General features: G+C 36.7%; 1 protein-coding gene across 1 annotated transcript; it reads left to right on the top strand.

Annotated features, from left to right (window-relative positions):
- The first annotated feature begins 3558 nt into the window (after nucleotides 1-3558).
- fnta (farnesyltransferase, CAAX box, alpha) lies at nucleotides 3559-16460 on the top strand. The gene is given in 10 exon segments (XM_053505115.1): nucleotides 3559-3941; nucleotides 4393-4478; nucleotides 4560-4674; nucleotides 9458-9562; nucleotides 9865-9991; nucleotides 11289-11437; nucleotides 11616-11678; nucleotides 12350-12524; nucleotides 15918-16018; nucleotides 16020-16460. Coding segments are annotated over 10 exon segments (1089 nt in total). The 5' UTR covers nucleotides 3559-3807; the 3' UTR covers nucleotides 16054-16460.
- The last annotated feature ends 1691 nt before the right edge of the window (nucleotides 16461-18151 follow it).

Below are 18151 nucleotides of genomic sequence, written 5' to 3'. Positions count from 1 at the left end.
ATCCATAATTAACTCAATTGTGACACATAATCATCCACCACTTTTGTCTTTTTTTTTTTCACTTCACATCCTTTAAATTCAAAGTCCATACCTTTTTCACTGATAATTCATGTTTTTTTATACCACTGTGTGAAATTACATAGATATTGTTTGATAATGTGGAAGTTTGCGTACAGGGTTCTGCTATAAATGAAATTATTCATATTTAGTTTTTAGTCTTGATGGTGTTGTTAATTAGTTCATCTGTTTAATAGTTATTCTCAGGATAATGTCCTGTGAGTGGTATTCGGTGTGTCGAAAAGTATTTAACCTTCTGATTCTCATACTCAGCAATCCTCTGCAGTAAATGATTATCAGGAGGATGGGAGTAATTTGTGTTTGTTGACATAGGAGATCGACATACCAAAGTGATAATTAGCTGTCTCTTATTTTTGATTGATCCTTATGTGGGCTATTGTTTTCTTGTAGCTTGTTTTGAAGTGCTGGTCTTCGAGTGAATAATCAATTTATCTTGGCATATGTAAGCAATGTCCCTTACTCTTACTCTTATCCTCACGGATTCACCCATGAAATTCTCGTTTATGTAAATTCTTGATCTCTGATATTATCTGTCTTTGTACAGTAGGAGCTTTACCACTGTGCTCCTGTTTGTCTCCTCCAGGTTTCTCTGTGCAGTTGGCTCTCTCGTTCACAACCTCCTGCAGCATGTTGTAGTTTTTCTATCAAGATCTTCTTTACTTTTTTCTCCGACTCAGCTCAGGTTTTCTCTGGTGACTCTTCAATCCCCTTAGCAACCAGGTTATTACACCTGGACTGTTCCTCCAGATACTCCATCTTCCCAGTGATAGTCAGCACACCCTCACACACTTAAAAAACATCTGGCTGCAAGGAGTTGCAACGTTCCACTTGTTTAGCATTTTCCGATTTTATATTATCCATGTCCTTGTAAGCTTGTCTTTATGTCCTGTAATTACCTTGTTAATGCATCCAATCTATAAAGACTTTAATAACTCATTTTAAAGTGTCCTGTTGCTGTTGAAGCAGTGCCGAGACCATGCTTATAGATCAAGTATCTTTTTTGTTAGATTAGGCCCACTTTAACAAAGGAGCTATTGAACTTATTTACAGCTTCTTCCATTTTACTAAAACGCATATAATTTTCAATAAAGTACTGATAATTATCTTTCTTACATTTTCTTAATATTCTATAATATTATATTTGCAGACCATAACAGGTTTTCCTCTAAAATTTTCCTGTATTTGGCTGAATCCATCTTACCATCAACTCTGACCAGGCTATTGTTTGCTTGTAGGTTGTTTTGGATTGCTGATCTTCGAGTGAATAATCAGTTTCACTCCCCTGGTTTCCTGCCACTGTTCTATGAGATGTAGATTATGCTAATTGGCGTTCCCAAATTGCCAGTAGTGTGTAAATGAATGTGTGAGTGAGTATATGTGTGTGTGCCCTGCGATGGATTTGCACCCTGTTCAGGATGTACCCCGTCTCGTGCCCTAAGTCTCCTGGGATAGGCTCCAGGCCCCCCTAATAACAGGATAAAGCTGTATAGACAATGAGTGAGTGAGTGAGTGAGTGAAATTGTGCTTATTTATCAAAAAATATATACAGTATTTTGCAGTATAGCTGTAGAATCAGTTCACATTCTTACATATAACTTGCAGTATGTCGAAAAAACAGGGAATTGTACGGTAGACTTTCACATTAACACAATTTCAGCCTTTACATTTAACGCTTTATAACGTTCTATAATGTTGAAGCAACATGTAAGCAGGAACTAACAAAATACTGTTTTTTTTTTTTTTTTTACAAATTTTTTTAAGATTATTATAAATAGACATGAATTAGGATGTTGAGCAAAGGCTGGTAATTGGATTTGGGTAGCCCATAATTATCTTTGAAAAAGCAAATGCTCTAAAAATCCATTAATGCAATCTATACTCCCACTGCACTCAGCACTCACTCACTGCCAGCTTGTGACTAAAATAACTGAAAAATGATTACCTCCTCATAGTAAAGATGTCAGAGCAGGAAACTGGCCTGTGTGTCACCTGCCTTAGCCCTGCTCTTCTCCACCAGGCTTTCTTCGTTTAATTCCACTCATACAGTATGTGAGACATTTTCAAAAGGTAAAAAAAAAAACCTGAAAGACATGTTTGGCAAAAAATATAATGTAGAAATATAGGAGAACTTGCTGTGTGTACTTGCTTTTGTTAAAAGATGTGCATGTGACTATGATGTCATTTGATCTTTTGTGTTGTTTTGTTTATTATTTGCATAATCATTCATTTTTCCATACTGCTTATCCTGTTTAGGGTTGATGCTGGCTTCCCATCAGAGGCCAAAAGGCATGCAGACACACACAGGCAGTCATACACTACAGGCAATTTAAAAACACAAATTACCTGTGGGGGAAACAGAAGTACACAGAGGGAATTGACAAAGGAGAACATGCACACTCCACACCCAAGCAGAAAGTGAGATTCGAACTTCTCACCCTAAAAGTGCTGGCTCTTTGAGTCTACTAGCTCCTAACATGAATGATCATATATTTACATTTTATTTCAGGAACTTCTATTGCATTTAAGAAAACATTTAAGGGTGTTACAGAAGTATAAATGTAGCTGCTTTTAATGAAATTATTAATGTCAGCTTTTTTAGTTTATAATAACAACATTAATCTACTGTACCAAGCAAAAGTATAGACAGACCATTTAATTTACTGTTTGTTTTGTGATGCTATGTATTTTCTACATTCTAGAAGAATACTGGGTAATTCAAATCTATAATATCAAAAATCCCTCTACAATTTTGCATTCTCAATGTCTTTAGATCACATAGGCCCGGTTTGGTAGTGATCATATGAATTCCCTAGGAGGAGTATATCAAATTCATTCGGGCAAATGACACAAAATAACTGACTTCCTGTTAAGTTGAGCCCATAACATGCAATGTGAAAGTTCGGCTCAATGAGCTCTAAATGCAGCAAAATCTCGTGTGAGGGCAATGAGCCACACCCTGGGTCCAGACTCTCAGGTATCCTAATGGCAGCAGATTTCAATCTGTCTGACAATTTTCATGAGTTTCTGAGCATGTTTAGCCCCCCAAAAAGCCCAAAATGGTGGGAAAAAAACAATCCTTAGGAAAAGAAGAGGATCCTGCGCACCCTATAGTGCTTGGGCCCTAAGAATAACACATATGGAATTATGTAATTAAGTAAAAAGAAACTACAAGCAAGGAATAGTTGTTGCAAGAACAGTATTGTCTAGTGTGTTGGCAAAACCCATCAAGAGTCATGATAAAACTGGCTCTTAGGAAGCCAACAGGTCACATGACCTGAAACTTATTGAAATAAAATCTAGAATTTTCTAATTATTGATTATTTAAAAAAAAGTTATAATTGTTATAATATGCGATGTCATAATGCACCACCATCCATGACATTGACACTAACAGTAATACTATTTATTTATTTTAAATATTATATTATATTAATCCGTATTTCAGTCGGACAGCAATTTACAAACGGTCCCTATTCCGCGCTGCAGGCTGGAGGTGTTGTCGCCGGATGCTGTTGGCGAATAACCGGTACAAATCTTAGTCTGTATCGCTTTGGAATATAATACGTCCAATTTAGAACCAACTTCACCGCGCTCTCGATTATATCATAACCGGACACTTTTATTTTGCTTCGAGCTTTTCTCTCTAGAGTCGTATCTCAGTTCACAGGACTGTCAAACTCAGCTAGCCTCTCCCCGTTAGACGAGCTAGCTGGTTAACTTTAATTCCAAATGGCATCGGTTGAGGAAATGTCTAATGCTGTGCCAGACGCAGTAGAGGACGTGAAGACAAACTATGAGAATGTGGAAGAAGAGCTTGATATGGAGCTGGAGGAGCCTCTGAGCGGCGGATATGTGTTTTACAGGTAAACCTGCAGCCTGGAGGCTAGGCTGCTAGCTAGTGACTTAGCATAGCCGGCTGCTGGGGTCCCTGTGGTCTCTCAGCGGTTTAGGTAGTTTATTGTGGTTTACTCACATTATAGGAAAGCGCTAAGTATTTCATTATTATACTGGTTTTCATTCAAGGTGTGTCTGTGAACCAAGCAAACATGACTAGCCGGTTTATTTCCCTTCAATTTAACGGAACTCGTTCATGCTAGCTCTTAGCAGTCCCACTGCTCTTCTGCAAAACCTAGCTTGTTCTCACCAGTTATCAAGTTAATCCTCTTTGTCAGCCTACAGTTTGAGCAGATTGTGTTTGTTTATTTGGTAGCTTAGCTTACTTTAGCTTAGCTCAACAAACCAAGCTGCATATTAATATTAATTAGATGCAGCAAACGTTTTTTTCATTCAAGCCTCTCTGTTTTCTTTTTAAAGGGACAGGAAAGAGTGGGCAGATCTGGAGCCTGTTCCTCAGGACGATGGACCTAACCCTGTGGTAAAAATAGCATATTCAGACAGATGTGAGTGATTAAAAAACAACATTTGCTTTATGTTGTATTTATTGAAGTGTAATCAAACATGTTGGCATTGTGTCTTTGCAGTCACAGACGTTTACGATTACTTCAGAGCCTTGCTGAAAAACGATGAGAAGAGCGAGAGAGCTTTCGCCCTTACTGCCGATGCCATCGACCTTAACGCTGCAAATTATACAGTATGGTGAGTTCTGTAGGCTGTGGGAAAAGTTTTATGCACTACTTTACAGTACCAGTCAAACGTCTGGACACACCTACTAAACCCATAGTTGTTGTATGTATTTGGTCGTCCATAGTGTGTATGTGTGTGCCCTTCTATGAACTGGGTTTACACCGTCTTGTGCTTACCGACCCTGTATAGAATAAGCTGTATAGAAGTGGAGTGAAATGAATTTTTTTGTTTGTTTGAAAATAAAGAAGTACGTAATGACGAATGATGTTTAGTGTTTTATACCAAGGGCAAAAGACCACAGCTTCAGTTTTGAAACAGTTAAAACAGTCTGACCAAGCTTAACTAAGCAACCAAGTAGTTGGTTAATCGGACAGTCAATCGAAAACGAGCAGAAAATCAGACCAGGCAAAGTGCTCAGTGCTGTTCTCAGCGTTTATAATAAGTCAAGTCCGACAGGAATTCAGGTAGACTTGAGCACGGTGTTGGCTAATTTAAATCGACTTGCTTAGGCATTGAAATTTGCATACTACCTAATTCCATGGACTTTGCTGTTTTTTTTTTTTTTTTTCTATATTGTAAAACAATGCTGGCGATATCTAAAATGTACAATAGTGAACATTTGAACAGTTGATGTTAAGCCTAATCAGCTCAAATCTGAGTGGCTGTAAATTGGTGATTTTTTGAAAGCTGGTAACTCAAAGGGAACTTCGCCTCTACAGCAGAGGTAACTTTTGGTCTTGTTTCCCTGGGAAGGTCTTCATGAGAGCTAGTTTCATCATGACTAATACTAAGAGGGAACATGTAGGGAAGATAGTTTGTGGAGGTGCCAGGTAAAAGCAGACAAAGAGATCAAGACTGTGCAAGACAAGTCAAGACAAGATCAGGGAGGGAATTATTTAACGTTTTTTTCTTTTAAAGAAAGACTGGACTGGAAAGTCGTCTTAAAAGGCCAGGAATAGGCGGGAAAGTGAGACCTAGAGGTGGCAGTAGTGCACCCTGTTGGATGCCAACTCCGATCAATCAACAAGAAAGTAGAATAATAATAAGAAGAGAAAAGTAATTGGCGTATTTAAAGCTTGGCCAATTCAAAATAGAAAAAGGACAAAGGGCAGGGAATTTCTTTTTTCTTTTTTTTTTGTAAACTAGAGACTGATCTGTATTTCAAAAAAAAGACTAAAAAGAGAATTTTGTGAAATAGCTTTTTAAAAATATTTTGTAATACTGTCCTACTAATTCAATTCAGTTTGAATCTTAGAATATTTGGAGTAAAGTTTAAATGGAGGAATAGTAAACAGAAATTTAACATTAAAAACAAAAAGTACTACATGTACTCCATACTTCACGTGTCCTGAAAAATACATTTACACATTAATAAATTCTACCATGCATTGAATTAATAAATAGTCTCTGACCTGGGGATCTGCTCCCATGCTCGACTGAAACTTAAGAAGCTCATTAGCAGCAGCCGAGGTGTCATTTTAACTGGAAATACAGCTCCAAAGTTAGAGAAACTGCCCGTTTCTATTTTTTTTCTTTCCTCTCGCTCTGTCAGTTCCGGTAATGTGAGGCTGGTGCTATTTAAAAGTTAATAAAGAGCTGGTTTTAACTCTTATAATATGATTCTGTAACCCGTAACCTGTGTTGTGTGTCCAGACGATCACTTGTGCAAGAGCTTTCTTGTTAAATTCACAGGTCATAAGGTCCAGTCTGGGTGAAACTTGTCTGTCATTCTGACCTGTGGAAAGTAAATGTGGAATGACAGCATCTGTCTTTGTCCTTATTTTATGATAGGAACTATAGATGATCAGCATGTTTTGTGTGTGCCAGTATTGTAAAGGATTATTAAGAATTATTGAAAATTCTTGCAATATTTATTTTTTAACAGATATGTCAGATCTTCACATGTAGCGTCTGTGGTGGCATCTTTTGCTTTTAAGAACTAAAGTGTTAAGCGTGTGCCACAGGTCACCTATGAAACATAGCAAAACATTAGTCTTTGAAAATCACATGATGCAATTCCTGAATTTATACATACTCATAATAATAAAAATGATAAAGATAATAATGATGATAAAAAGTACCAAAAAAAAAAAAAATTACCTGAACTGAGTACAGTTTGAAACAAGATTACTGGCTGTTCTTGCAGATCTGAGATCTCACTGGTTGACAGGGTAGGGTTCTTGGGACTTCATTAGTGTAGCACACTCATCTTTAAGGCACTTGACGACTTTATTGGCTTCGGATGGATTTTAAAAAAGGGTCTTGTACCTTGAGTCTAAAAGAGTTGTGATGGTAATAACACTTAATGATTCCAAATATGATACAGTATTTCAGAGATGTCCGATCAGGTTTTTATTCAGCTCTCTTGCTGTCTATGTGATCATGATGCAACACCTGGATGCAGACACTCTCTTATTCACAGATGCATACAGTACTGTGCAAAGGTCTTATGATCCATATTATCTCTAGTAAAAATGTCATATATATGTTTATCATGTCTGTATTATTATGCACATAACTATTCACTATTTAAAAAATCCTTTAAAAATGTTGAAAAAAATAAGCTTACAAAAGAATATTTGCATGCCTGTAAATAAAGCAATATATTGCATGCTAGACCAGTTTTCAGATATAAAAAAACAACTAACGTAGTCTTCTGTGTTTTGCTTGCTGTTTTACTTAAAGTGCTGTTTAAAAGTCTTACCCACATACAAAAAGATGCTTTTGAAAGCATTTCTACAATAAAATAAACATCACTAAGGAATAATTAAATAAATGCATAAATGGTATAAAAACTTTCTGCTTGATTATATCAGTAGTGTTGGATAAAAAAAATTTTTTTTAAGTAACAGCTGTTAAATTTTTCTGAGTGTGCTGGAGAATAGGAGCATTTCTAGTAACCATGTTACACTTGCTTCTTTTTTGTTTAAATGGAAAACCCAGGAGGCTGCGTTACATTTTTTGTTTCCATCTAAAAGCTGGTCTGTTATTTAATATTCTACTTTCCCTACTGGCATGCAAATATTCTTCTGTAATGTATCTATTTATTAATTTTTAAGGTATGTTTGGAAATATTGAATGGTTTTGTACATAATATTGCAGACATGATAAATATACATGTATAACATTTGTACTACAGATAATATGGAGTCTAGCACTGTTTGCACAGTAATTTTACTGTGGTTTGATGGAAAAGAGTGAACATGCATATAGCTTCTTCTATGACCTCATATTCTTCTGTATTTTGTAGCATGAGAAGTTTTTAGCAGTTAGGAATAACCAGCATATGAAAAGTACTGTTCCAAAGCAAGAGAGCTCCGTTTATAACCTTCACAGCTGGTCTTCCCAGTTTTTGCTGATCATGGGCCATCTTCTCTTTGACAGAGTGTGAAATATGGGACAATTTGTTTTGTCATCGTTTATGTCATCGAGTTCTGGAATCTGCTTTAAGGATTTCTTAACTTGAATTTGTGATGCAAATGGGACACAAATTGCATAAAGCAGTTTGGTGCTTGGTATCATGTAAGGTGCAGCATCTGTGAGAAGACATTAAACTCTGAGATTAACTCCTCTGAGATTCATTTTGACACTGGTCATATTTTGCCCTGCATGGCTTTGAGAAAAAAATGCTGTACTCCCAACAGTGCTGTGTAGAGCTTGTCATCCATATAATAACAAGTTATAGCCAGGTAGCCTGTGTAAAATGCTGACTGTCTTTAATGCCCATATTTACCACAGCCCCCTTCAACACCTCCCTTCTGGAATCTTAAGGGATAAAAGAGTGAGATTTGTGTTGTAACATGGTATTTATGTATCCCAATAAAACAATGGGATATTTTAAAAGGAATCAGAAGTATTGATGACCTTAGGTTTACTGTTTCAATGAAGTGCATTCTTGTGCAAAGCTCTTTAATGCTTCAGCACTGATGAAATGTTGTTTATATAGACTCATTATTTTAAATCAGATCAGGTGCTTCACCTTTTTAAATTAAATGCCGTGTCAAGGGCGGATAAAGATGCTGATGAATCGGAAATGAAAATGGGCGAGACAAAACATCTGGGGGATAAATGGGTTCTTGTTTGTAAGCAGTACCTTATAAAGAACTAAAATCTCAATGTTGTGAGAATGTTTTTGGTAGGTTCCATAAAGGGTGCATTGCATATTTATGTCCTTTTAAGCTCCAGTCAAGAGGTTCTCAGGAAAACCGAAACAATCCTCGATATGGGTCTTTAGCGACGAATTCCTCCTGTATATGATGCAAGCTCTGGAGCTTTTTTGATAATCACTAGTGCAAGTCCTCCACAAAAGTATGCAATCCGATGACTAGCCTGAACTCTATATAGTTTACGTAAATAATAGAATGCTAATTCCCACTGCATATCCTGATTTAACACAGTGAAATAATTGCACCATGGTTAAAATAATATTTGATGGGATAACATCTCTGGGCCTGTGTGTGTTTGTGCAAATATATGAATATATAACGGATTGCAAGAAATTTTTTATTAAAACATTTGTACAAGGTTTTTCTTTTCCTGAAGTGCATATTGTGTGTATACATTTTTTTTTTGTTATCTGAGACGCAAATATTCTTTTATTGTATGTAATGATTGTCCGATTATGTCACATTTATCTAAAAAATTTGTTCTAAGAGGTTTGTTGAGCGTGATCAATTTTAAGCGAAATAGGCCAACAAAAGTATTTGGATCTCACCAATGGATTTCTATCTTGTATCATAAAAGCTACTGGTGAGATGGTTTCCTCATGCTTAGCTTGTTGGAATCCCCTGTGCAGGCACTACAGGAGAGTACTACTAAAGGCTTTGGAGAAAGATCTGAGAAAGGAGATGCAATACATCACTGCAATAATAGAAGACCAACCCAAGAACTATCAAGTCTGGTAATATCACCTTTAGTTTTTTATCAGTTAACTAATGTTAAAGATTGTACTGTTCAATTTGCAGTTTGATTGTTTTTTTTTAATACTGCATGTTTACATTTTGTTTTGTATAATGGAAAGAAGCTATAGTCTTCATTTTCTTTACTTTTATCTGATATGTAGATTAAATACAGTTAGACTTTGCCTCTGACTTTGACAAACCCCCTTTTCCCTTAAAGGTTATTTTTTCCCCCCTACATGTAAAGCTTATAATGTTGTTGCCCTCTGGTCCCCTTGACTGTGTTCTTTGTGCTTGGCTAAAGGCATCACAGGCGCATGGTGGTTGAGTGGCTTAATGATCCATCTGAAGAGCTGCAGTTCACATCTGAGATCCTCATCCAGGATGGCAAGAACTATCATGCATGGCAGCACAGACAATGGGTCATTCAGGTAAAAGTCTAAATAACCTTGTGCTTCTCTCTTCCAGGCATGCAAACTTAAAATTTCGAGCAGTTAAAAAATTTTTTTTTTTTTAAAGCATTATTAACAGTACATGGTAAAAATTGTGAGGGTGGATCTCAGAGGCAGCAGGTGACAGGATTTGGTTGTTTAAAAAAAATGGCAGGGTTTCTTAAGATCAAGTTGTGTTTGGTTGTTTCTGTGACATAATAATAATAATCAGAAGAAGAAGAAGAAGAATACATACATTTTTACAACATCATTCCCATATTCCGGAAGCAGTACAGTTTACTTGTTTTAAAAGTAATGATAACTCTATGTGTAGGAAACACTGTATAGAAAGATAAAAATTCTGTCCATGAATAGTTTTTGCATTACTGACCAGAAGGTTATGAGTATTAAATCCCAGAGCTGCCACTCTTGGGTGCTAGGATTTACTTTTACTGTACAATCTAATCTGTCATTTATACAGTACTATGAGCAACATCTGATTTCTTTATATGAGAAAATGTATTCAAATTAAATGTATGTATGGAGATTAAATTAGATAAATCGAAACGTATGTTTTCCTGTGACAGGTTGCTTTATGATGCAGTTTAAAAATTGGTTATGTGGCAACCTGATCATCAACCTCAATTCCCCTCTCGTCCCTTCAATCATTCAGTATCAACAGTCTACTAATCACTGGCCTGATTATCTGTCATCATCTGCACCTGTTTCTCACTGGTTCATGCCTTAAATTAGGTGGAGTTTAATGTTTGAATGTTTCAGGGGACTGGACTAAAAATAAGAGCCAAGAACTTGCAAAAAAAAAGTGAACCAAGACAGTCCCCCAGAAAGCATGGGGGAACTATTCCACAAGGCCAGCTAAAAAATTTTTTTACAAAAAGTCTAAAAAATATATTTCTATTATTTATAGTTACTTTTTATTTGAATAAATGTTTTCTGAAATTAATTCTAGTGATTGTATAGAGATTTATTATAAAGATAACATTAACTGAAGAATTAATGAGAACCTTTTACAGAAGGATATCACAAATCTTTACTGAATGTCAAGGCAACTAGTATACATTGAGCAAAATTCTGAGTTTCTGGTGGGAATCAATTTTAAATGTTTTTGACACAGATGCATAAAAATGACATATTCCTTTGTTCTCAAGTGTTAAACTGTTTGCCTGGAGTTGAAATCTGATTAGGATCAAAGCATTAGGCATATAATATGTAATCGGTGAGTAGGAAGCTTTAGTATTAATCCTGCTCTTTCTTTCTGTGTGTCTACGTGTCACAGGAATATAAACTGTGGGATGGGGAGCTGGCATACGTAGAGGAGCTGCTGGAGGAAGATGTGAGGAATAACTCTGCGTGGAACCAGCGTCATTTTGTCATCAGTCACACTACCACTTACTCTCCTGCCGATGTGCTAGAGCGAGAAGTGCAGTGAGTGCTGGAAATGGACTAGGCTGATTGGGTCACAATCCTTCTACTTTTTTTTCCCCCCTTGTTTAAGTAATATCTGTTAATTTCCATCTTCCATGATCCTTTTTTCATTTATTTTATATTTTATTTGCTGATTTTAAACACCTGATGGTTTTGTTTCTGGCTCCCTTTGTAAAAGGTACACCATAAAACAAATCAAGAGAGCACCACATAACGAAAGCGCGTGGAACTATCTGAAAGGGTAAGAGTAAAAAATGTATTTATTTGTTTCTGATGTTGGTTTTTTGAAATACTTCAAGGAAAATGTGTACATGCGAACAGTAGATGGCGCTGTTTCTCAATATTTTGTCTTACTCCTACGAGGGCTGTACTGAATATAATGCGAAAGTGGGCCACTTTTTTAATAACAGGCACAGGTTGTTCAAATTGCACAAGTTGGTAGAGTAAGTCTTCCTCTATACAAAGCTATATCTTGTCTCCGTCACAAGCGGTGCATTTGTGTCTCAAATCCTCTTTGAAAATCCCCTTTGTCACAGTTGATGGTCTCCCACTGTGGAGTTTGTCTTCAATGCTGGTTTCCTTTTCTTTAAACTACTTATTCCCTCTGTGCACATTGCTCTTGTCAATCGTGTCATCTCAGTAAATATTCTGGATCGCAGTGGGAGACCATCAACAGTGACAAAGGGGATTTTCAAAGAGGCTTTGAGGGTTTTGTTCAACGATGGCACAAATGCATCTCTTGTGACGGAGACAAGCTATAGCTTTATATAAAGGAACAAGTAGCTGTACCAACATGTGAAATTTGTGTGACCTGTGTCAGTAAACAGGATATGTCCACTTTTGCATTTGCCATTTGGAGCTTTGTTGGTTTTGAAGTAAAGTGTTACTCTTCTCTGTGATTGATTGAGATAGGATCCTGCAGGCTACAGGACTCTCAGCGCACCCTGGGGTGCTGCAGCAAGTACAGGAAATTCAGGAGACGTGCTGCTCACCACACCTGCTTGGCTTCCTAGTGGATTTCTATGAGGATGTACTTGAAACCAACAACAGTAACAACGATACAGACACACTCAACAAGGCCTTGGAGGTAAATAAAAATAAATAAATAAATAAAAAATTCTAAAACACAACCCTAATCTTATGGTTGTCACACTATGGCTATACTCCCTCACGGGACCAATAAAATCTGTCTGTCTGTTTGTCCTTATGCCCGCCTACCCACCTACCCACCTAGGCACGGTGTCCCAAAAGTCTGCATATGTCATTTAAATAAACACTTTTCAGAAAATTGTAACTTCGTTTACAACACATCCTCTACATTGTTGCTGTTTCTTAGTAAACACACATGAAGATATTTCTCACTTAAAATAAAGTTGTGTATTTATCGATAAAACTGCACTTCGAATGCATCCCTTTAAATTATCTTTGTGATGGATCTTTTTCTTGTACAACACCTGCTGTATGAATCTTTTCTCTTCATACATACTCAGTCAGTTGTCCAAAGCATTTTAAAGGTTTTGTGGGGGAAAAAATGATATATAACATAAACTAAGTATTAAAAAAATTTGAGGACAGTGTTTTCATTTCTTCTATGGTGACTTTTGGGACACCCTGTCGATGTTATGCAGAATCGATTTATAGAAATAGGATTTTTATTTTTCTTGAATGCACCACAGCTGTCCCTTGAGCAATTCTTGAGGAACTGGAATTTTACCAAGCTTAATGTATAAAGAATAAATTCAGCAGATCAATTCTTCATAATAAAATGTTGAGCTAACTTATCAATTCAGTCCCACAGGGTATTGCAAACAAATGTCTCGTTTTCCCATGTAAAAAATTAACAACAACATTATTGTGCAGCACGATCCAAAACTGTAAAAGATGCTTTCTACCAGAGGAATGCCCAGGAAAAAAACATTATATTGTTAGAATACTTATAATTCCGTTAAGTGAAGTGCATGTGTAAGAGAGTTAAAGGAAAGAGAGTATGCACCTGTTCTTAAACGAGGTGGATTTACTTGGTATGATTGAGATGTTGACACATTTGTTAGTAATTCTGAGTCTTAGTTTTGATTGACATTAGGCCACTTTTGAAAACTCTGCTATTGAAAAAAATACAGTGACATGTGATCAGTCGAGACTGGATACCAGATGTGATTGGTTGTCCATCTCACTTGTCCATTACTGAACAGGCCGTAGTTAATAGTTAATATTTTTACGCTGTGAATTTGGTAAGTGTATAGCTAATCTGAAAATGTTATGACGATATGGATGATGGGCATTTTAAATCGGGCAAAAATTAGGTTTAGTGGCACAGCACATACATACACTCACCATTAATTTTATTAATAAAACCATACCAGTAATGGGTCGATCTCCCTTTCCTCTGAGAACCTCTTCGGTTATTTATGCTTTGACTCTTGTTCTGTTTCTTTTAACTAATCCGCTATTCTACCACAACCCCCAGATAATTGACTAATTTGTGTCGATAAAGGGATGCACATAGGCAGCAACAATGCTCGTTAAGACTTTTAGCATTCAAACCATGCTTGATTGGTATAAAGCAGATCAGCAGCATGATTGTGTAACATCATGGATCTTTTTTTATTTTGTTCTCTGTGAGTAAATTAAAAAAAGGAAACCTCCTATATATTCTAGATTTATTACACATAAAATTAATTGTTTAACTTAATACTGGGATGGGACTCATTTAACACAAATTATTATGAGACAGGACATGAGCTGTAACACAAGCAATCAGTCTGAGGCCTTATGTAGATCAGGTTGCTTTGATGGCAGCCTTCAGCTCATCTATATTGTTGGGTCAGGTGTTTCTTATCTTCCTCTTGACAATACATTATAGATTCTCTATGGGGGGTCAGATAAGTGGGCTGGCCGGTAGTTTTGGGAATGCTGCAGGTGCTTAGTCCTGGTGGAGGAGGAAACTGCATCTATATAAAGTTTGGAAGCAGATGGAAGTGCTTTAAAATCTCCTGATAGACGTCTGCATTTACTTTGGACTTGATAAAATACAGTGGTCCAAAATCAGTAGATGATACATGGTACCCCAAATCATCACAGACTGTGGACACTTCATGCTGAACTTTAAGCCACTTGGTTTTTGTTTACTTCCACACTTTTCTACCTAACGTTTCTCTTCCTGTCAATTTTCCATGAATAGGGTTTAATGCAGCTCTCTGCGAACAGCCAGAAGTTTCAGCAGTGACCTTCTGTGGCTTAACCTCAACTGTCAAGTCCGCAGTCTTTACAATGATTGAACCAGACTAAGAGATGCACAGTACTAATTATATATTGTATGATTGATAATTTACTCAAATTCAAAGTGAAATACTCATTTTGAGATATTAGAATGGTAAGCTACAATTATTGAAATTCAAACACATAAAGACTTGAAATATTTCAATCGACATTATAATGAATCTATAGTGAGATTCACTTTTGGACTTCAATTCCAGAGAAAAAAATCTTTTTGCATGTATTTATGCATACATACTTTGATACATGCACTGCATCTTCAAGAAAGTTGCATTTGCATTTTGTTGGACTGCCTTTATCATTGATTAAAACGCATATTTACCATGGCACTGTTGTGGCAATCTTATACAGTATTGCAACATTTTTGGCCGAGATCTTGTATCTTGGAAACCAAAATTTTTACCCACTTGTAATATATTCCACCCCTTAACAAGTGACCCGTAACAAGTTAATCAATAATATTCACTTCCCCTGTCAGTGGTTTTAATTTTTTGGTTTGTGTTTGTGCGTCTCTATGCATTGGCCTGTGTGCGCGTACGTGCGTGCGTGCATGCCTGTCCAACATATTTTGGCTCTCATATTACTATTCTCAGCCAGTCCAACTCAAATTACAGTTCATATATACAAAGACAAATTATTTAATTAAGTAATGTAAATGAAAATGGCTTCACAGTACTAAAAAAGTAAATAGTTTCTGTGATCGAACAATTTCTGTGCAGCACTTACTGTGAAATTACCATTTTTGAGAAGGAATAAACAAAGTAATTTCACAAAGTTGCTTTAATTAAAACCAACCCCAAATGTGTTTTCCTCAGTTTTTTTTTTAACAGAGTGACTAAGGAATTGCAACACATATACAGGCCCTAAAGAAACAAACCCTTACTTGTGACCTTTTCAAACAAAGCAAGAAGTGCTGAATATTGAGAATCGTTAACAGTAGGATCACTTTTCCTTGAGCTAAAAGGCTTTTAGTGTCTCACAGAGAGGTGTATTGTTCCCTCAGGAATACTACAAACCAATCCCTCTTCCTGTGTGAAAAATGTCAGCTTTACAGTAAAGTGCAGGTCTAGCTGCCTGTGTTGGCTGGGGAAATGTGCAGTGTTTTACGGTGTAATTTTTCTACTTGATACTCTATTGTAACTAGTCTTGTTTAGCTTTTCCTCATCTGCCCAATCTCCTCATAAGCACCTGGTCTCTCTTTTAGATCTGTGAGCTGCTTGCCCAGGAGAAGGATACTATCCGGCGAGAATACTGGCGCTACGTGGCTCGCTCACTTCAGAGCAAGTACGGTTCAGAAGACATCCATCAAGGAGCAAGAGATCCCCAGCAATAACTTATAGAAATAAAGATAGATAATGAACCAGAGATCTGTATAAATGGCTAAAGGGAGTAAGACTCTTACTTAAACACATACAAGAGTCACGCTGAACGGTGTGTTTTTGTATTTTGGTTTTACCATATTGGTAAAGCCCATTATAAATTTGCTGCAAGCCAAGTAAAGGAAGTATATAAAGCCTTTGTGTAGTTATGCAATGAGAATTGAAGGCTGCAGTGAATCAGTCTTAGTCTAATAGCAAGGTGACAAGAAGTTTGGAATTCCGACTCTGAAAAGAGAAAAAAGAATATTATACGCCCAATGCGCAAACATGTACAAACCACTGTTGCCAAAAGTTTCCCTAGCAAACTCTGTAAAGTTCCTGTGTGTATGGTTGTTTTTGTATGCTTACAATTAAAAGGCTTAACACAATGTTTATTTTTGTTGTACTGAGATTGCAGGTATACACCCTTGTGGGTAAATCTTTGAAAGTTGCAGAATGAGATGACGAGGATAGAATCTGTACATCTGCCCAGAATTCTCATCAGGTTCTCTTGAGATCACTCTGAAGAATATTAAATTTATCAACACTTCTATCAATAAAATATCTAAATCTTTTTGTCTGTATATATTAAAATCAATGACTAACAAACTAAATCAGTGCAGGGGAAACTAATTTAATCTTGAACAGGTGGTCTTGAATAAAGGGGTTTTGCCGTTACTGCTAAACAGATGCCTTGTAAATGAATTCAGCCGGCAGTTGTCCACGATATTATTTTTGTCTTTTTAGTTTCCCCTGTGTCTGCAGTGTATTCGATTTAGCTCAGCTTCCCCCCTCCTATTATGCCTTTATGAAGTCCTGCAGCTAATAAATTCATACAGTTGTTCTGATTTATGTTGTCTGTAATACATTTTCATAATCCGTTCTCATAAATTTGGGATGTGTTTTAATGGAGCCTGTACCACTGGGATAGTTCATTATATGGGTTCCGTATAAAAAAAAAAGTTAATTGGGCAAGGCTGCACAATTGAACTATGGGATTTAACAAAAGATATAAAAATGGGAAATGGTGCAGTATCCGTCATTCTCTTCTAAAGTAAGGAAAAGCACTGACGTTTATTTATAGTAAATTGCTTTATTGCTGAAGCCATATGGATGAAACTTAATTCTGACCTCAATCAGAACATGAGTGTCAGATTATTACTGCTGGAGGAACATTACTGTTTGTTGTATTGTAAACAAGCACTGAATATTGACCAGTCTCTCAGGTCATGCAGGAGAGAAGAGGAGAATACAGCATTGGACAAAAACATTTCCCGTCTTGATTCCTCTGCAACCCCTTTTACCCAGTTTAACAAGCGACATTGTCAGAATTCCCCTGTTAATTTCCCACTAGGGCCCTCTGTTTGGTAAAGTGTCAGGAAAGAGAAGTGATTCAGGGCCTTCAGGGGCTGTCTCCAAGGCTGGTGAGTAATTGCTGAACTTGTCTGTTTGGGACTGACTGCTCTATTACTAGCGTGTTACAACAGGAACCCAGTTAAATGAATGTGGGCTACTGATTTCTCTAGCTCTCTCCCTTTCATGCTTCCTCTTCTAAAGGCATGCTTATTTGTTCCTTTAACTGATCTTCCTGGCAAGCTGTGTTCTAAGAAAAATTGTCTGTAAACATGGAGTAGTTTAGAGTTTTCAGCTAACGTGCACCCTCACTGAGCTGCCAGGGGGCTGGACGCTGGTGTGTAATAAATGGGAGCAGAGTTTCATCATTTGAAACTGATTCTGTAGGCGTGCTGCTATTTACGGTGCTGAAAGAAAGCTTTCTGGTCCTTTCAAGGTTTTCACATTTTGTGTTTCACATTCATCCTAAAATGGATTCAAATCCATCAAATTTTATAATCCTACACACAATAATAATGTAAAAATGGGTTTGGATTAATTTGTTAAAATAAATAATGATAATTAAGACTGCAATATCAAATTTAGGACCAGATTCTGCCTGGTCCTCTCCAGAAGTTGTTCTGAAGCCACTCCTGTGTTTTCTTTGCAGTATGGTTCAGGTTGTTGTTTTGTCAAAGTATCGCCACAGCCTGAGATCCTGAGCACTCTTTTGAGATTTTTTAAATTC

This window comes from Clarias gariepinus, chromosome 10, assembly GCF_024256425.1.
Source record: "Clarias gariepinus isolate MV-2021 ecotype Netherlands chromosome 10, CGAR_prim_01v2, whole genome shotgun sequence".
Taxonomy (NCBI): Eukaryota; Metazoa; Chordata; class Actinopteri; order Siluriformes; family Clariidae; genus Clarias; species Clarias gariepinus.
This window is presented reverse-complemented; position numbering and strand designations above follow the sequence as displayed.